This window comes from Electrophorus electricus, chromosome 9 (genome assembly GCF_013358815.1).
Source record: "Electrophorus electricus isolate fEleEle1 chromosome 9, fEleEle1.pri, whole genome shotgun sequence".
NCBI lineage: Eukaryota > Metazoa > Chordata > Actinopteri > Gymnotiformes > Gymnotidae > Electrophorus > Electrophorus electricus.
The window spans coordinates 19,594,692-19,615,481 of NC_049543.1; the positions used below are offsets into that span (position 1 = coordinate 19,594,692).

The window sequence follows — 20,790 nt, forward strand, 5'->3', positions numbered from 1 at the left end:
CACGCGCGCACACACACACGCACACACACACACACACACACACACACACACACACACACACACAGAGAGAGAGAGAGACAGTGCAGACCCTGTGAGAGAGAATAGAATATCACCGGGGGGGTTACGCTTACATTTAAAAGGGAACAGGAGACACAGTGACATATACCCTGGAGTCTGGGGGCGATGGCCATGCATGTAGATGAAAGAAAGCAGGTTCAATAAGTGAACTGATGTGAGCTTTGCACACTGCGCAAAGAGGTCGAACAATACGCCGAGATTTCAAACAACTTGTGAGAGCTTAAGAATAATTAAAGTTCAAATCACTAAGAAATCAAAGAGCCCAGGGCAAAAAGCATCCGTTTGAGAGAACCATCATTCATCCAGCTATTAAAATTGAAAGCGCATGCCATCAGGTTTGAAGGTGAAGCAGTGCAGATATTCTTAGTGCTACATAAATCCAAATGTACTCGGTGTAACAGCAAAATCACAGCGGAAGGTCTGGGAACGGATAAACAAAACGTGCCCCAAAAGAACGACCTACGACACGTCTACGAAAGCGTATTTTCGTGCAATTTATCGTGATAATGATGCACCATCGTTGTATCGCCATGCTCTAGGTATGACGCGAGCCAAGAAAGGGTTATGTAGTGCGTTGTCAAATCGAGAGAGCCAGGACAGAAGCACATTCTGCTTCCTGGTATCAAAAGCAGCACTAAGGTTGAGATGAAGGTGAGGTTCAACAGTATCAGAGCAGGAGGTCATTCTCTGCTCTCATAAGCCATGCTGAGTCATCATCAGGCCCAGCAGTGCCTGTCCTATGTGATGTTCAGAAAACAGGCTGAATGGGTCTTAAAGATCGGCAACATTTTCAGTTGGAAGATGTCGTGAGGCAACTGACTTTTCCATTACACAATTCACACTGCTGTGGCAAATGTCACACGTAAAAGAGATGCCGGCTCAGTGCAGACTAAGGAGGATATCTATGCACGTTATAAACTTTCCTGAGTTCGAGCTGGGGAAAACCCCTGTTTAATAATGCACGGACCCTACTGCAACGTGGAATTCACACCATTCACCAGCAATAACCACCGAATTTTGTTTTAAATAAATGTTAACAAAAGGTTATGTAATAAATAACAAAAACAAAACTGATAAACACATACTGGGATAGCATTAAACCACCTACACGTTACTGTGCAGTTTTAATTTGACTGTGCCTTGCTGGTCATGCTATAACTCAATTGTGCAAATCTCTGAAACTCTACTTGTTAGTGGTCTAAAAGCACTGACTCTACCCACAAAACATGTGCAATTTCACATTATGACATAATCGCATCCCACCCCTGTGAGGAAGGAACCTGCCATTTGGTCGCCGACAGTCAGTGGATTGAGCGCGAGTTGCCGATCACGGAGTGGAGACCTAATCTGTGATTCACCTCACAAAGCTCTCAGACAAAAAAACCCCACAGCCCATCTGCCCTTCACAAAAGACACACACGCGCATACTGCATACACATACTCCCCAGGGAGGTGCCCCCCTTGGCACCAATCCCCCACCCTAGAGCCTACACAGTGGAACAGACACCTGCCGCCGAGCATTGTGGCCCTCGTGCCGGAACATTCCGGATCCCGGCAACCGGTCCTCGCCAATAAGCATATGGCCTAGATTTGACTCACTGCTGGGAGGGACGCCTACACTTTTCTGCCCCATTAACGCCGCGGGGAAATATGCAGCATTAGAGCCAAGGAGCATGACAGTAACGTCCTCTATGGACCCATAGCGCTTGCGCATGGTTCCATCCCTGAAAGAATGCAACGCAAAGAATCAGGTGCCTCATGCCTCCGTCTAAGACTCGTGCATCTGAACACAAGTATTTGTTTTCATATCTGTGCACGATAATGCTTCCATGAAAATGAATTTGCCCCTTCCGGCAAACACGCGAGAGAAACTGAGTGGGTGCTACATGTGTCTCTGGGCAGGTTTTTGTTTTAAGGTGCAGTCTGGGGCAGAGTCAAACAATGACTGAATACTTCAGGAATGATACAGGAAGTCGTGACGTTGTCGGAGCCCTTGCTATTTGTTTGGTTGCCATGACGCTCCTGCACCCAATGCTGCATGGGCATGAGGGCACAACGAGGCGAGAGGCCGCCTCAGCACTGCATGCTCGCCGACTGCCGTGGGTCGGGCGCTAATTTACTGCTCCAGATGGTGCGTCGTCGTCATGAATTGCTCTACAGCAGAAGAATGCCACAGCCTCTGAGCAGTGGCAGCAAACAGCGCGGGGTCAGATGTGGCCCCACCAGGCTGACCTTCGACCCCTGACCCCATTGTCGCAGGCCGCCCCGCTGCATTGTGAATGGACGGCACGTGTGCCCCCTCCAAGCGCTACACAGCTGGCAGGGGAGTGCAGTCGCTCACAATGGGTCTTATGCAGGCTAACACCGGGGGAGTCTTTACTGAACTCATTCAAACACTTATGTGCACTTGCGCAGAAGTCACTCCGTGCTACTGTGCAGAAAACCGCTCCCGTTTCCAACAAGTCAATGTGCACAAATCAACTCCACATCTACTGTATTTGGCTTTATTTCCCCAGTCCAAACAGGTGAGAGGACACGCAGCATCAAAGCAAGGTCACATACTCCTAATGTTCTGATTGATATTGTACTTATTGCAAATGCAAGACACAAAGGCAACAGACTAGCATATCGTGCCTGGCGTTCTGTTCATGAAAACTGCAGCTTCTGAGAAAATTCTGAGGAAAAGAGAACCTGAACTTCTAAAGAAACTGTTACCGAATGTTTCTTATCTACACGGTAATAAACTAAATTTCAAAGATGTTGTTTGCTATTAGTGGTTGTGGTAACTCGGTGGTTAAGGTACTTGACTTGTAATCAGAAGGTTGCTGGTTCAAGCCCCACCACTGCCAAGTTGCCACTGTTGGGCCTCTGAGGAAGGCCCTTAAAACTCAATTGCTCAAGTTGTACTCAGTCATAGTTGCAAGTCGCTTTGGATAAGAGCGTCAGCTAAATGCCATAAATGTATTAGCTATGACTCAAAAGCAGCAAAAATAGTATGAGACTGAAGGGTTGTATTTCCTACCACCGACACACACACACACTTTTCCAACAGGCAACACCCATGGGAACCACAATCAGATGGCTTCCCATACTGTTTTCAGAGACCTTCTGTACAGAAGGTCAGTCAGGAAATGCAGTGCAACCAGCTGTGGGCTAATGTGACTTGAAGGCAGACAATATGGCCAAAAACTGCACTATCCAGACACCCTCAAGAGACCCAAGGAACACAGCCATCCAGCAACTAGCAATTAGTACAGTTAAGGAAGCCCTCCCTCCATAATGGCCGATTCTGATAAACCTTGCCTGCTGCGCTAAATTCGTAACTCATTCTTAAGCGATCTGCCAACTGGACTTAAACTGGCCTTAAAGTGTCAGGGATCCATTTATCCAGGAATAATGTCCAAATGCCTACTGATGCTTCCCTGCCTTCCAACGATCTATGGCCATTCCAGACTAGGTATGCTATACAGGCAGCAAAGGGTCAACGAGAGAATCTAGCCATTTTAATAACACAGCGGTAATGTGCAGGGTGGTGTGTGTTTAAGTCATAAAATGTCGACTACATCCAATTACCTACTTCACAGGATAGCACCAGGTTACAAACTACATTCCTCAAAAATATTTATAGAATTTCAATGTCCATATTCACAGGGAAAAACAGAGAACGATCTCATGAAACTGCAAGTTTGTACAGTATCATCTAAATGTAGAATGCTCTGCTAAAATGGGATTAAACACACTTATTACACCTCCTGTGTGATACCAACAGCAGGCCTCAAGACACACTTTGTGGTTGTGTTGGTACTCAAACGGCTTCTCAACGACTTCCAGGCAATTTTGGTGTCTGTGAGGACGAACTACCAACCAGTCATAATGCAAAAGCTCCTGAAAATGGCACTTTAAAAGAGCAGTTTCAAATTTCACAAATAAAACCTATTCCGAACACAAATAACAATAATATATGCAAGTAAAACCTTGTTGGCGACAACTTGAATTGAGCACAGCGCCACCACCTTCAATGACCTTTTCTGAGTGCAGTAAGTGATCCAGCACCGAATAGCATCACATGAGTCAGCAGTTGTGCGTTTAATTTCGTAATGCATTTGCTTATTTATATTTACCCAGTTAATGCACTCAGACCTGTCGGTATTGCCACAACTGCAAGTCTGTCACCATTTAACCGAGCTACAGGAGGCGTAAGCAACATATTTTATGAAACCTGGCATTCACATCCACAAACTGCTTGACGTATAATGCATGATGTAATGCCTACAAAACTTGCATGACAGGCCATTATGATGGTCTGTGATGGATAACGCTTAGGGTACTTTCAGACTGTACCATTTACATTTACAGATTCAGCATATGGCAGGCCGAAGTACGTTCCTCACTGACAGAATGTGCGCTCCTTGGGAACTGAACCCATGACCTTTGTGTGGTTGGCAGCAACCTTTTCTACCTGCTCTTCCAAAAGAACTACACCGAAGGTGCCACTAAACCTGGTGATTCACGTGTGCCCTGGAACAGTTACGGCCCCTGCTACTTGAAATCGGGTCAGCAGCACAAAAGAATATGTAACTGGCTTTCATAGACACTTTGAGCCTAGCCCTCCTACCCTTTCCACTGGGTCCATCCAACCACTAGAACTCAAAGAAACAAATCAGTAATACAGTCCTAGGGGTTGTCGTCATAGAGAGATGGGACACGGCCATGATTTCCACAGCAAACAGTACACTCTCTGCGCCCATGCTAAGGGCGAGCTGAAGAAACCGAGATCAGGTTTCCTTTAACTTAAGCAACAGACTTCCTTTTCTGCTTTTCCCACCACTGTGCTTTCATGTCACAGACTCGTACAAAATGATTTCCTGTGCCCACACAATGACCTCTCGAGGCAGGAATGGTGCAAGTGTGTGCGTGCGTGTGACATTCAAGTGTAGAAATGCCAGGAATGTGTGACGCTGAGCCAAGCAGGGTGGGCGCGGGGGAAAACCTAAAAGAGCCAAACCCCCCCCACCCCACCCCCGAGTTCAACAAATTGGGAGGAATGTTCGCCTCCAATCGCTTCACCACCGAGAGGATGAAGACAGAATAAAAGGAAGTGGCATTACATTACAGGGCTTTCCCATTTTCCAAGGAATCGTACAGGCGTTCTGCAGCATGCTACTTCGTTTATCAAGGATGAGCTGAAACAGGAAAACACTGCAAGTCTCAATTAGGCCATCAACCACAGGTGCTGCTATTGAACCCCAGGAATGCTTAACGGTTTCAAATATGTACCATCTAGGATGTATGATTTTCAAAGAAGGGAGCATTTTTTATGTGAGGAGATTTCAGTGCATGTAAGCGCACTTTAAACATTTTCAGTATGTTCACAACACTGCCAAAGTTTGATCGTTTTGTTCACCGAAACCGTCTAAGAAACGTTCACTGTCCCACCCCTCATGCACTCACACCCACAAAACAAATCAACAAAAAAAGCAATTTCATGTGTAACCAAACAATGCCTCAGCACATGTGCATAGAACCTACCGATCTTATTTTATTTAGCCGTCTATCCCTGAGCGCAATGCACGGACATGCAAACGCAAACACACGTACGACTAGAGCTGCAACTGTTCTGTGTTAATGAGAAATGCATGGAGGTTGCAACTAGGGACTCGGGTGCATTACACCTCACGAGCAACAGAGCTAGTTCTGGACCATTCCGAAGCAAACCACGAAGCCAGATATACCCATTAACGCCCTTCAGACACTGCAGCCTTGAGAGCATCAGGGCCACCCTCTCTTTTATCCACATCTTATCCTACAACTGCAGGAATGAAGGAATTCTTCACACCAATGTCACTTCTAACAGGGGCCAGTTAGCACTGTGCAAATCATTAGGAAGATCAGCATTTGTGAGTGATGTGCAATAAGGACAAGCGTGCGAAGATGCTGAAAAACAATGCGATGAACCTCCTTCGAGAACGTCCTCTGCAGCAACAAGGAGGGGTGCTTTAGAATTGCGTACACAATTAACATTTAATAAGGCGCTAAAGGATACATCACCAGTAAGAGCTTGGTAACAATTCAAGAACTACAACATTCGAAGCATGCTTTTACCAAAGTCTACCACAACATTACAACAAGGTCTGTAATTTTCCAAATGGGAGTCTCAGAGGATGCAATAAAACACGATTTTCTGAGTAGTTCTAAGTCTAAGGTTGTGCATGGTGTCAAGGGGTAGGAGACGGGGCACTTGACGTCGTGCTGGAACATTTGATATAAGAATTTGCTGCACACATTCCTTAAAGCTTGCTTTATCGGTCTAGCATCCCGCACGACTGCATTTAAATAAACAGAACGTACAGGGCGACACTCAACTGCATTACTTCAGTATTAGCTAATGACTTATTTAGAAGAGATTTGTCCTGTTTTAGTATTATGGAAATAATCCCGTGCATTTGGCACTCTTCAGCAAACCAGTGCAGGCATTTATGTAGGCCAACATATGTTACAGTGGGTAATACCAAACAGGCATACCAAACATCATGAGTAATGCTAAATAGGTCCGAAGAAAAGAGGCCACATGAAAATCTTAATCCTGTGCATCGCTCCAGCGTCGTTTAATCGAACATGTATAATTGCATTACGACGAATGTGCAGCGTTGTAGCTGTATCCATAGCACAAATGATCAAACCGATCTGTGGACACCAGCTGGATTCTCGGAATGCTAAATCCAACATTTCCAGAACCCATTCCGAGCGATTTGCGTCTGAGTCACAGGACCCCCCACCCCCACCCCCCGGTTTGGACCCCATGCAGTTTCAAATTCAAGGTCTACTCTTGCTTAACACTACTGCCAAAAAGTATGGGTTTTTAAGCTAAAACCGCCACGTATCCAAGGCTTAAACTAGTTATTTCTTTGAGTTTTAAAATGAAGTCGGCACGATACGACATGCACGCCGAAAATGCATGCAACACGACGGCATGCAACATGACATTTTTTTCAGCAGCAACACGGAGGCAGTAAACATACTCAAGCGTCTGCTGCGCCAGCTCTGCGTAGACAGACAGACTGATAACAATGAAAAAAGTGAGCACGTTCTACTGTAGAGACGGACGGCGGACTAGCTCGCGAGCTAATCCAGCTAGCTTTCCCCTGACAATGATTATGCACCGAGACGCACCACGGCAGATTTTTACCTTTATCATAGGCCAAGCATTTCCATCCACGCGTACCTTTTCCCCAGAACGCGAACGATTTTGCACGTACGTCCTTAAAACTGCACCCCAAAAAAAAGGCTCAGAAAAAGTTTAGAACTTTAAGGCGAATTTCGCTTGGGTTGCACTGGTTGCACTGCACGCAGTCCACTTTGTGGCAGGAAGCTGGTTTTACCACGACGCGCAGGCGCCGCCTCTTGCCTTTCGCGAGTTCCAGCCCGGATCACTATTTTGCACGCTCGAGGTCCCGGCTGTGTAGTTTCTGATCACAAACATACTGGCCACTTCTCACGCGCTTACCTGCCCTGTCCTGGGGGCTCCATACCGGGCGATGCGACGATAGGTCTTATCACTCGTGCATGGGTTCAGACATGTCAAGGCGAATAAAACAGTCGACCCGACGTTTACGATCTGCAAATAAAGCCTTAGTGTGGCTCTTTGGAGCCCGGACTTTCGCTATCCGTCTGTAGAGTTCGGGATCGCCCGTGCATACGCTGACGCCATATTTCCAGCGATCATTGAGGGCGTGACGCTACGGCGGCTCGTGCGGTTCATCGGCTAATGTTCGTGACGATTTGACGGTTTGATTTTTCGGCACACCCAAAACAACATTTGCAAAGATCACGTTACAGTGGTGGGATTACAAGACCCATGCCCAGAGCAGTAATGTTGTCGCAGCCTGGTTTGAATTTATTTATTTATTTTTTATGATCAAGGAAATTAAAACGTTCTTATTTCACAAATGTTAACAGACTTCTGGTTTAAGTCCAATTAAGGTTTTCAGAGTACCCTATGCAATATAGCATATAGAATATAGAAAGTATCTAATAATTAGGCTAAAATTAGTATGCCAAAAACATCAGCTTTATCTTGGGTTGGAAAGCACAGCTTTGCTTTGCAAACCATACACATGGTGCAGGGGACTGGAGTATTTCTTATTAAAACGTTAATTAATATGACCATTTTTACAATCGTTGTCACAAATTAAGATAGAGCATAACAGAGCATAATTAAATAGGCCATCAGCATTGGGTATTTGTACATGCATGGGTGAGAAACGTTGCTTCCGTACTAAATGTTGCTTTATATGGTGTTGTGTCGAATCCAACCACAAGATGACGCCAGAACATCAGTAAATCCCACTGGAAAGCTGTGCGTTTTATTTGTGTTGTGGTAGAAGCATATTTTTTGTCAGGTGCTAAACTACATTAGCCAAGCCATCAGTGCATGTTATCATTTTCAAAATACGTATAAGGAAAACAGCAAATATTTCCTCAAAGCAAATATTTCTTCAAATTGGGCATGACTTGCGATTTCTTAACCACTGACCGCAAATTTAATTTTAAACCAATCAACAAACTACTACTGGTCAGTGGCCAATGTTATGCAGACATATGGTACAATGTTACATTTCATCACACATTTGCAATAAGGGAAGGGTTCAGGACTCATCCACAATGAATTTATACCTTCACATTCCCTGATCCACATTCCCTGATCCTCAATCTCACTGAGGAATTCTTTTTTGTCTGGAGATGGAAAGTATATGAACACTGACCCTATGACCACATGGCACTTTTGGATGCTATGACTGAGACAGATAGGACAGTGACATCATAAGACTGTCAGGGCTGGATCAGCGATGCCTGTGTATTTTTCCCCATACTGCACTGAAAGGGAAAATGTTTTTATGAGGTTGATGAATACGCAACCCAGTATCAGGGAAGATAAGGCAGAGTCAAGCAAATGGCAAACCTTTGTCCTGTAATTTGTATTATATTACAGTATTTTTGGTTGTTTGATATTTTGTGCTTGAGTATTCACTCATATTGCAGTATGAAGTCCAGTAAAAATAACTGTACAATGAAGATGTGTTTTCTCATGCTTGTTTCACTTTATTGGACCATCTGTGTGTAAATGTAGTGAGTCATGCTGGGTTACAGTAGATGTCCAGTAGATTACAGTAGTAAGAAGGGTCCATAGCACTTTAGAACTGAACACAGTTAATGACCTGCATCTTTGAAACATGCAGTTAGTGTTTTGCCCATGAATGGTTCATGAATGCTTGTACATGTTTACTGTTGAACTGCTGTGTTACTGTTTTAGTGATTTATACAGTTTTGCAGCATGTATTTATTGTTTTGAATGAAGTAGAGAGTTTTGCAGAAAATATTTATTGTTTTGCAGTATGTATTAAGGTTTCACAGGTTGTGTTGGCTGGTTGGAGAATGTAGCTACTGTTTTGACCAATGTGGTTAAGTGCCTGACAAACATTGCAACATTAATATCATTAGTATCGATACCAACCGTAAACTACTAATGGTTTTACACTGATACAAACATAGAAATACACAGACATCACTTAATAGCGTGTGTGTGTGTGTGTGTGTGTGTGTGTGTGTGTGTGTGTGTGTGTGTGTGTGTGTGTGTGAATAAATATAGATAAACAAAAGAACAAGAAGTCTTGTGGGAAAATGTTGATGTCACCATTTTTGTCCAGTAGTTTGAGACCTGTAGAATCTACACTGTGAGAGACACATCCTCGCTCTTCCTGATTCATAAATAGATCTCCTGGGCTGTCTTCAGTTTGGTAGGGATTTGTGGGGTGACTAAGACAGAACATGGTTTACATTGATTAAATGTTCAACAAATTACTGACAATTTCTCATACGTAGCTCAGGATTGACTGCTTGTAAAATTTTTTATTAGGACAAATTTTAAATAAAGGTTTTACATAAGGTTAACATATAACATGGCATATATTTCCATTTAATGTTAGTTACATGTGCAGTCCTATTTAACAACTACAGTTAAGATATTCATGGACAAACAGCACATGCACATACACATTCTCACTATCACATGTGGCCTTTGGAGTAAAGCTGTAATACGTGGCCATCTCATTCAAAGTGCAAGATGGCTAACACCTCCCACTGCTGTTTGTTCAGAATGGTGCAGCCTGCCCACGTCAATTACTCTTATGTAATTATGACAATCTTGCAATGATTGTGATGTTAGAATGCCATTATTGGGTGGAATTTAATTGTAAAAGAACCGAGGCTGGGTAGTAACATCTGTGATGTTTCTCAGTGAGGATAATCACATTTTCAAGTTGAAATGGTATAACTCAATTCTGATATAAGGCAATTTAACAGAGAATACATCATAACTGTAGAAATTAGTCAATTCCTGATTTCTATAGCAGGCAGATTCTCTCATTTAAATAAACAATGTAAACAATTATCACCCAGGCCTCTTCACACATTCTGTGTTGCCATTTCAGCAAGCTACAAAAAGGGTTTCAGGGCAAAAAAAACGTTCTTTCTATTTACGAGAGGTAATGACATGATTATGATAATAACCATTTTGAGATAATGTGTTTACTTCTGATAGAACCCTTTTTAAGCTATCTGGTATAACTTCAGTGATGACACAGTAATATAAAAGTAGCAGTGCCTTCTGTCATATGCTTGTGAGCAAAGAAGCTTCATGCACACATTTCCTCTCTATCCATGAGATGGGTAGCAGAATTAGAATTAGAGCATAGGCAGCCTACTACTAAAACATGCTGACTAAACTGTGTCTTGATGGAAATTACAAATAAAATAGAAATAAAATAAATTACTTATCTTCAACAAATATATCACAAAATACAGATGCCAAAATATGTATTTCATGTAGGCTTATGTGTAATTTGTAATTTGTAAATGTTACAATACATTGAAAATATTATTTTAACTGCATTCCAATTTCCAAAATACTCAAAACGTAATTAGAGACATGTTTGAAATCCATGTAATGGCCAATCTCTGGTAGCTGTCTTAGTCTGTACCAGTTGTACAATCACTTAAAATCACTTCATCCTGATCCTTTTTGCATGCCAGTCGCTTAGCGGGTAGGCAACTGGGTCAGGAACAAGACAACCAATAGAAAGATCTTGGGTAGTGTGCTTATAGTTGTTTTAGAAAGTGTGCTTATCATGTTACCATGACAAGTAGCTCGACACTGAACACACACAACCCTGGTCTGACGTCGTACTTCTGTTCAGATCAGCAATGAAACAGCAGAGGAAGTAAATTAGTAGAAAACCTGTATATGTACAGTGCCTTTTAGAATGATATGCACTGAGTGAAAAAAGTAAGTAAATTGCAATTTGAAATGTAGACATTATAATCGCTTTATTAGTACAACATGCCAAAATTAAGCATTGTATATTGGATATGGTCTGGCATTATTCTTGTTGGCATTAATAGTTGCAGGCATCCAGTGATTCAAAACTATAAAGAACAATCTTTTGTCCTGATATTAAAGGTTCAATAAGTCCTTTTACCATCAAAAACTACCAAACAATATTTATGAAAGTGATTGCTATTTAAATCTGTTTTCTATAAAATGCAGTTCACATTACATGAAGAATCAAATGTTTATGCTTGATAGAGTAAGTCCCCTCACATGGAGGCAGCTAAGTTTAAGATCCAGGCAACTGGTTGACTGTATAATGGCTGTTTCATAATGTGAAGAATCGTTTGGAAAATGACTTATTGCCCCTTTAACATAAGATGAGATGTGATCGTGGTGTACACTAGTAACTCAAGAGCAATGTGGAGACCATCACAAGACATTGCCTATATGTCTGCATTTTATTCCATTAGATTAATGTCCTACCCAAACACTCAGAAACGTCTTTATAGCAATATCTCGCAAGATGCAATAAGTATGCTGTGGATCATGGGATCAAAGGTAAGTTTGTGCTATACATTTTAAAAGATAAGATTCTTTCTGAGGTAGGCTTATGTTCAGTGTCAGGTATAAGCACCTAAATACCATTCAGTTCATCAAATACATAACAAGAAGAGACTTATGCACACAGATGAACCCATAAATTACTTTTAATGGGCGCGTCTTTTCAACAGACAGATAGAAAAATGACTTTTTGTCCAACTTTGGTCTGTCAGATTCATTAGTTAAATGGATTGGGAATGCCAGGAATAGGAAGAGAGCTATAAAATGATACCAACGCGTTACCTGATGAAAGTGTGCACTTATCAAACGAACACACTTTCCATAACCACGGAAAAGCTGAGCTGGAGGCCCAGCACATTTGTAGAATTATTCATATTTTATTAGTGTTATATTTTGGCAAAGGTTGTTGCCATGGAGACAGTCGTTTGGCACGAGATAGAAGGGGGCTGTGAAAAAAAAACACGTAGAAATCTAATACGAATGTAAATAAAATTCACCTAATAGACATTTGCAATAATATAGACCTTAATGTACCTACAAAGCCCATGCACGCAGATCAAAGCGTACGCCTCAGTGGCGCAACCGCAGGCTAGCGGCATTAGGCTTATTTGTGTTGTGTGGGTATAGCCTACATCATATTTACTTATATGCTGATCAAAGAAAGCAAGCTGTGCGTGTTCGGGCTATTCAAAAGTCTTTATTTTAGCGCGCTTCCTCGTCGTGCCGGCTGCCTGGTGGTCGAGCAGGGGAACAGACGCGACGTCTTCTCTGTGCTCCGCCACGCCGCCTCACCTCTTTTCTGTAACGCGGACGAGCAAGAACTGAAAGCAACCGAGGACTCGGTTTCGCGAATTAAGAATAAAGAAACAGTATCTGCGTGTATCTCAGGCGCGCTGCCGCATCGCAAAGAGAAGAGGACTGTTTTGTCTATGAATTTTATTTTATTTTATTTTTATTTTTTGCGGCGTTATAGCCGTAGCCTGTTTATCAAGGGCATCGATACGATACTGTAAGCATCAACGGTAACGCATTCACGCAAAAGCGCTGAAAATGCTCCAGTCCCTCACTAGCAATTCGTGCGTTCGTTTGATTCAGAGTAACAGATCGGCGTGGTATTTCTTATTCTTGGTGTTGGGATATGTTCTGTATCTGATATTCGGTGCCGTTGTCTTTTCCTCGGTGGAGCTGCCGTACGAGGATCTCCTGCGACAAGACCTTAGGAACGCGAAACAGCAGTTTTTGCAGGAGAACAAGTGTTTGTCAGAAGATCGCCTGGAGACGTTTCTAGCTAAAGCGCTCGATGCCAGTAACTATGGAGTTTCAATTCTCAACAACGCGTCTGCGAACTGGAACTGGGACTTTACCTCGTCGCTGTTCTTCGCAAGCACAATTCTGTCAACGACAGGTGGGTGAGTCGCCTGGGTCATGAGGAGGTACAAAAACACGTGTGCGTTTAGGCTTTTGTGGAAGTGAACCGAGCCTGGGTCTGTTAAACCTGTAACAAACTAAAAGACCATTATCTTCACAACATGGAATAAATGAATCCTTTTGAATGAATTGATTGTCTTCTTATCGTTTTTGGCCCAGTGACATTTAACACCATGCTCTGCAAGGTACTTCCGTTACCTGCGAGTGACTTCTCTCATCAGCACGATTTGTGGTCCAGTTTTTCGGTTTTGTAACTGCGGTTAAAGTATTTGCACAGTTAGCATCTCAGAACATATGAAGGGCGCAGGATATCAGTGCTGTTCAAATGCTAATAATTGATCTGGCTCACATAGAGATAATTTAACACACTACCATCTATATTTTTATCTCCTAAAGATAGGAGATTATAATTTTATAGTCGTAATGCATAGTATAACGCACAGACTAACGGTAAAGAACAACTTTTTCCATGTTTCAATGATCACTATTATTACGTTAAGCATTTACAAACAAATGGAGCGTACTGTTCGTATTGGTTTTGTTTCTCTGTATGTAGGCTAATTTGTGTTTTATGTAAAAGTATGCGTTCAGTATACTCTCTCTCTCTCTCTCTCTCTCTCTCCCTCTCTCTCTCTGGATCCTTTTTTAAGTAATATTCGGGTGTGTACAGCTGACCCACTGCTGTGAATGTTGGTTGTCTAGATCTGCGTGGAAAAATCAACGTACCTGTCTTAGTACACTTGTCGTAAATATATCCACAAAGCAACAAACAATTACATTTATTTCAATGCATGTAAATAATCCACTTTTGTGGATCTTGGTATCATGTTAGAAATCACGGACTGTGAGAGGATTACAGTATGACCATGCGTTTAATCTACTAGCCCTACTCAGCAAAAGCAAGCAGCACAAAAGTAAATGTGCTGAAATCTTAAATTTAACCTTCAAGATCAGCAAAACGTCAGACTACAGACATTATATACTAAAATGAAGATAACGAGGATTTTTGTATGTTCATTTCTGTTGTTGAATGCACTGCCTGAAAGGGATTGGTTACAAAGTGAATCTAGTCAGTTTAAATGAGCAGCCTGGCCTGCGTGAAGCTGTGCCATCCAACACCAGTTTTTTTTAAGGCACCTCTGTTAGCCGAGCACGAAGATATGTTGAATTTGTGTTAAGGCAATAAATGGGGCATCTGCAAAGAGTGCTCAGTGCCTTCTCCGTGAACCTTTTGACCTGTGCAGACTTTCTCTCTTTATTGTCGGTTCACTCTTCCTATTAGCAAAGTGGCGTTAACACATATGCCATTTAGAGCCGCCCTGCAAAATTTCCCTAGTGGGTCCAGAAACTGTAAACCATAATACTACAGCTTTAGTAATGACTTCTCTTTCCTATATCATCCATCATGTGAAAAATTTGTACCTTTTTATCTCCTACAACTGATATCTATTTATCACATCTGCAACAGGTTACTACAGAGAGGACTAAGTAATGTATGTTTAATCATTCTCCAGTGCTTCTCAGAGAAATCCAGGACTTTATTCATGTGAATTTGTACTACTTTGATCTCTAAAACCCATGCACTGACTTTTTTTTATAGGGTATGGGCACACCGCCCCTCTCTCAGATGGAGGCAAGGCCTTCTGTATCATCTACTCGGTGATTGGTATCCCATTCACCCTCCTCTTCCTCACGGCTGTGGTGCAAAGGATCATGGTCTTCAGTACACGGAGGCCCATCATGTATGTGCACACTCGTTGGGGCCTGTCCAAACCCTTCGTGGCTCTGGTGCACGCCAACCTGCTGGCCGTCGTGGCAGTCTCCTGCTTCTTCCTCATCCCTGCTGCCATCTTCTCAGCGCTGGAGGGCGACTGGAACTTTCTGGAGTCCTTCTATTTCTGCTTCATCTCGCTGTCCACCATCGGCCTTGGAGACTACGTCCCTGGGGAGGCGTTCAACCAGCGCTTCCGCGAGCTCTACAAACTGGGCATTACTGGTAGGTGTTCCTCCAGGAGGGCTGGTCTTAGGCTTTGCATTGGAGAGACAGTGTAGGACCATTCAGGGGACATAAAAACACTAAAGTAACTGTGTCTTATGTTCCTATTACTCATAGAAGAGAGAAAATATTTTAGAATTCTGCAGTAAAATATATAGTTGCTTACTGGTTTTTTTTGGTTCATGAAAAATCATCTTTAATTATGTACCTTTACTGTGGTGTAAACAGAACTAGTGCTTTGAACTAAGGTAGGGCGTTTGGCTAGAACATGTGAACAGACTTGAACAGGACAGGAGGCCGTGAATTTTGTTGAAACCTTCTGCACGTTTGGCAAGCTTGGAAGATGCGACATTTGCTGGCTCACATGACCTGCTGTATAATTATATGTATTCACTCAAAGTGTAGAGTACTAAATGGTTATAGCTTAGAAAGTGCTTTTTTTTTGGGGGGGGGGGGGGTAACCCAGAAATGGGAACTAACAAACATGTTCCACATTGTGGTGAAGTTCATAAGGTTTCCAGAGAAACAGTACTTTATCATTTACATAAGCAACGTGCTTCTCTATATGTGTCATATCTTATTTTTATTATCTATATTTTATTATATAATTCTCTTATTATTCTCTTATTATTCTCTTATTTTTCTTACACTTATTTTTCTTACGGCCTTCTGCCAGAGAATTGGGAGTTTGACGGTGTGTTGCAGTGTTTTTGCTGTTCAGGACTGAGAGTGATGTCATAATTCCTAGGAAGTTTATATATGAAAAAGTATATATAAACTTGTTCCTCCTCTCTCTCTCTCTCTCTACATATATATATATATATATATATATATATATATATATATATATATATATATATATATATATATATATATATATATATATAAAATATGAGTCTCAAGTGATGGTATCATTCAAAACAAGTAAAATACATGGCTGGAAGATACCAGAGACTAAAAGAATAAATAGAGGGAACGTGGAAGTTTAACACCGTGGCTGTCCCAGTGGTGACAGGGGCAATTTTAGCTGCAACTCCTAAGCTGGAGGAGTGGCTCCCACAGATCTCAGGAATGACATCAATCTAAGTGCAGAAGGCCACAATCTTAGGAGCAGCAAAAATATGGCACCGCACCCTCAAAGCCCTAGGCCTCTGGTATAAATCCTGAGTGTGGGAGAAAAAGATGATATGACTACCCACTGGAAGGTCCCCACAAGCTTATACAGATGTCATGTAAGAGTCCAGTAGCTCATTACTATGCAATTACACTTAGACTGCAAAACTCATGCTTCTGTATGACTCAGAGCTGGGACCCAGCCTCATTGTAGGCTGGAGGCCGCCTGTCTGAGATACCTCCGGTGCTACCTGTCTGGTGTAAAACAGTCAGAATTGCTATGTTTCTCTAAATACATACAATATGGTCAACAGTAAATAGTAAAATTGCAGTGATTTCTCAAGAGGCTGTGTAGTGAATACATCACTGAGTTTGCATGTGATAGGTCAAGTGCAGCAGCGATATACGTTATTTACAGGACAGTAAATTGTCCCCATGCTCTGTTACTGGAATACATCCTGTCTGACTCTTGCTGCTTCTCTTCGTACACTCTAGATACTGAGACTAGTCATGTTCATTTGAGTCTGAAACTCTTTTATTGTTATCAGATGTTCGTTATAGATGTCTGGCCTGTTGTCATAGAAACAGACAGAAAGAATAGTGTGAGGGATTGTGCCAGACAATCTAGTGGCAAACCGTGCCGTGCCTACACAGTTAACAGCTCAGTATTGAATTGCTCACTCCTTACCCGTGTTGGTCAGAAAGGGCTAACAGCATAACAGCAGGCTGGTGACATGAAGAACTGTGCAAAATCAAAGTATAGCTGAACTGTTTTTGCATCTTTACATTTTTAAGATATAGATTGTCCCTTCTGCAGTTGGTATGTGAAGGACTGTGAGAAAAGTTCTGCATTTGCCGAAAAGCAGTTGATGACTGGTTTGTAGTGCATTCCTGCATTCTTACAGTGGTCTTTTGTAACTTATCTCGTCCCTCTTCAGTCTATCTGTTGCTAGGCCTGATCGCCATGCTGGTGGTACTGGAGACCTTCTGTGAGCTGCAGCAGTTGAAGCAACTGCGCAAGATGTTCTACCTGCAGAAGGAGAAGCCCGTGGACCGGCTGGCCATCATGGATCACGACCAGCTGGCCTTCTCTGCCGTGGACCACACCGCATCGCCCCAAGAGGAAAAGACCGAGCCCTTCGTCGACGTCCCCGTCCTGACCTCTCCGGGCGGCGACGATCCCATGATTAGATAAGCAGTTAATCCCTTGTTGGCCACGCCCACTTCTGTGCTCGCAACACCATGTATGGCTGCTCTCCGGCTACTGCATGCTGCTTAGTAGCTTGTCACAAATGTGGTACTTTTCACATTCCGCAACGTTCTTCTCTGTAAAAGCTGTAAACAAAGAAAACAAAGCAAACTAAAAACAAACAACCAACAACAACAAAAGCAGCAACCCTGGACCAACATCAGCTAGTTTTTTGGCCAGCAAGACCATTATATGCCCAGACCTCAGACCCTTGCTAGACCAGACTATAAAGCTTTACCTTTTCACTTTAAACTTTGAGCTGTTATAATTCCTGCTCTCAAAAACTAAAAAAACAGACTGCAGTACATGAAGCCAGGTTTCTTTTCATAGGAAAATGGAGATACCTGCTACCCTTATGTAGATATACAATAAAAGCACCAAAAAAAAAATGTAATTGTAACATAAAGGCAACCTCTATTACACCTAATTCTTAGCTTAGAACCACTAAGATTTAAGTAATCATTGTGTGTTTACATGAACACTTAAGTTTGGGTTCAGTATATTTCAGTTTACTGGATTCAAATCATCAGTCAGTGTACAGTATGCTGTGTTCTGTGTCCATTGTTTCCAAAGTAGACTAGCCTTAGTAGACTAGCCAGGTAGGCTTCCACAGGCATAAACAGACAGTTGAATGAAGCTGACCAAAAAAATGGATTTTTGAACAGGGAAAGTAAATGGTATCATGGTGGTAAAACTCTGTTATCAATCATGTCACTGGGTGACCTCTCTTTTGGGTTATAAGCTATGAGTCTATCGTGTTTAGGTACAATCAACAGTTTCAGTGCAATTATTTTTCTAAAGGTCTGAGGTAAAGTTTCAGGATAAGAGAAACATAACTAAACTGAAACATAACTTCTAAAATGTGATGTGAACTCAGAACTTGGCTGTTATAGCTTAAAGAAATGAAAGTAATTGAAGATACTTGTACCATTGTTTACAAATGTATATTTGTAAATTCATTTTACCTTGGACAAAGTGTAGAGATAAAGGGAATCTTTGTCAATCTTCACAGAATGCTGTTGCAGAATGCTTGCCAATTGTGTGAAAACTTTCAGGTGAATATTGTGATGAATTCATATCTGCTTTTATTACCTTAGACTTATCCAATTTTCTGTGTGTTTTATGTCACAGTTCACCGTAACCTCAAATTAAGGGATTAAGTTGTAATGTAACATTTATTGTAAGAATTACTGCCAGTGTTGGGGACTAGTTGTGTTACTAGTAACTAAGTTCTTAGGTCAGGCACACATTCTAACAGCTTGTTTTGTTTTAACTGTTTCTGATAAATGTGTAGTTCAATAGCAGTTATGTTTTCGCAGTTGCAAAGTAGCTTGATCCATGTTAATTGCTACATGCGCTTGGTTTAAATAAGGTGCCAGTTTTATCATAGGTTTTATGTCGTATGTCTGTTGTCCGGAGATGTCCCATGGTGATGAAATAGATCAATATCTGTGTATTTTTAACGGATCAGTATTGTCTACGTTGGATCCAATTAACTTCTAACAGTTTGTGTGTACATATTTACCTTGCTGAACTGCCATAGTAGATGTGATGTAACTGAACATATCTTATGGCAGTGAAGCATGTTTAAAGTGAGGCAGCGGTTGCTACGTCGCCACCACAGCATAACTTCTCTCCGAACTAACATTTAATTCATGTAAAGGCAAAAAAATAGCCTGTGCAGTCCATTAAGTGAGTTTTGAATTATATTACAAAAGAGTTTGGGACTTCTAAAGTGGGCCCGCAAAGCATATTTCAATGGGAATGAACTTGACAAACAATACCTTTATCACTTTGCTAAAGGTTGCTAAAAGTGATTTTTTCAAAGACGATTGAATAGAATAGAAACTGTGTGCTGTGTAATATGAGCCATGCCAGCTATAGCTATCAAATGCAGTCTAATTCGCTCATTTACACAGAGCCAAGCATGCTGGGTGCTCGTTGTCCTCTGCAGTGTTCAAGGAGCAGTTCTGAGCAAGAATGTGCAGTATTTTTTAAAAACATATTGGACTTTCTAGATCCACGAAGAGACTTACATGTCTGTACTGGGAAACTATTGTGTTTGTCTTACTAACTTTAATACACTTGTTATATATATTAAATATTCAAATTAATTTTGAATGAACTCAAATAAGGATCAGGGCCAAAGAAAAAAAAGAAAAAGAAAGCCTGATTGGGACATCTCTGTTTTAGGTGTTAAAATTTCATTCTGCTTGAACAGTCCCTTCACAGCATCTATTTGTTGTGCGCTCCCATTACCAGACATCGTCACAAAAGAAAATTATTTTGATTGAGGTTATCTAGAAAGCTCTTCTGTAAGCACGTTAGTTCTAGCACTGCTAACCGTTGGTCTGTAAATTGTAAATGGTGTGCTATCTTACCTACGGCAAGGCACCACAGCACAGCAGCGAGCAGTAAGCAGCTTTGTTAGAATACGTTTCAATGGCTTTCCCAACACTGATGACTAATGCTTTGTACACAAGTCAGTCCCCATATTCATCATATTGGCTGCATGAGCTACAGAATGCGTCTGAACTTTGTATCAATAAAACATTTGTATCGGTATACATTAAGTGAAATGGGTTATAGATATTAACATTTTTATTTAATTGAATAGTCTGTTTGTCTGTGTGATTAGTGAACAAATAAATTACAATAAAAATGTTTAAATTGTTCTTACTTTTGGTGCCCAGGTTGTATGTGTGTGCATTTATTTGGTGGTTTACATCTCTTTTAGGGTTAGGGTTGCCCTAAAATTGCCCTGATTAACTGTTGCTGCAGTTAGTCAGGATTGGATTGGACATTATTTAGCGCTAGGTTGGATTTAGTGCTAGGTTTATTGTATGTATGACTGTGATATGACAAGGTATAAAAGCAAACACGTGTGTGTGTGTGTGTGTGTGTGTACATGTTTGTTACTTCTGCTAATGCCACCATTGTAAGTATGGAGAAAAGACTCCTTGGATAAAGCTTCTGACT

The 20,790-nt window shown here is 41.7% G+C and overlaps 2 protein-coding genes across 6 annotated transcripts in view; one reads left to right on the forward strand and one right to left on the reverse strand.

The window, feature by feature from the left end:
- map3k4 (mitogen-activated protein kinase kinase kinase 4) overlaps nt 1-7,819 on the reverse strand; it is a 33,794-nt gene extending 25,975 nt beyond the window's left edge. For 2 of the 5 annotated variants that reach the window (XM_035530391.1, XM_035530390.1), the window contains exon 1: nt 7,583-7,818. In XM_035530391.1, coding sequence (XP_035386284.1) covers nt 7,583-7,605 — 23 coding nt within the window. In that variant the 5' untranslated portion in view covers nt 7,606-7,818. Of the gene's footprint in view, nt 1-7,264; nt 7,454-7,582 lie in introns of those variants that run through there. The other 3 variants (XM_035530389.1, XM_035530393.1, XM_035530392.1) reach the window with 3 other exon arrangements.
- A 4,811-nt stretch (nt 7,820-12,630) lies between these two features.
- Nucleotides 12,631-20,475, forward strand: kcnk1b (potassium channel, subfamily K, member 1b). Its single transcript, XM_027016529.2, has 3 exons — nt 12,631-13,430; nt 15,054-15,449; nt 17,501-20,475. The coding sequence occupies exons 1-3, from the start codon at nt 13,076-13,078 to the stop codon at nt 17,755-17,757; spliced, it is 1,008 nt and encodes a 335-aa protein (XP_026872330.1). The 5' UTR covers nt 12,631-13,075; the 3' UTR covers nt 17,758-20,475.
- Nucleotides 20,476-20,790: the final 315 nt, after the last annotated feature.

Coding starts and splice junctions, on each gene's coding strand:
- kcnk1b (XM_027016529.2), top strand. CDS start 13,076: ATGCTCCAGTCCCTCACTAGCAATTCGTGCGTTCGTTTGATTCAGAGT. Junction 13,431..15,053: donor CACAATTCTGTCAACGACAG/GTGGGTGAGTCG, acceptor TTTTTTTTATAG/GGTATGGGCACACCGCCCCT. Junction 15,450..17,500: donor CTACAAACTGGGCATTACTG/GTAGGTGTTCCT, acceptor GTCCCTCTTCAG/TCTATCTGTTGCTAGGCCTG.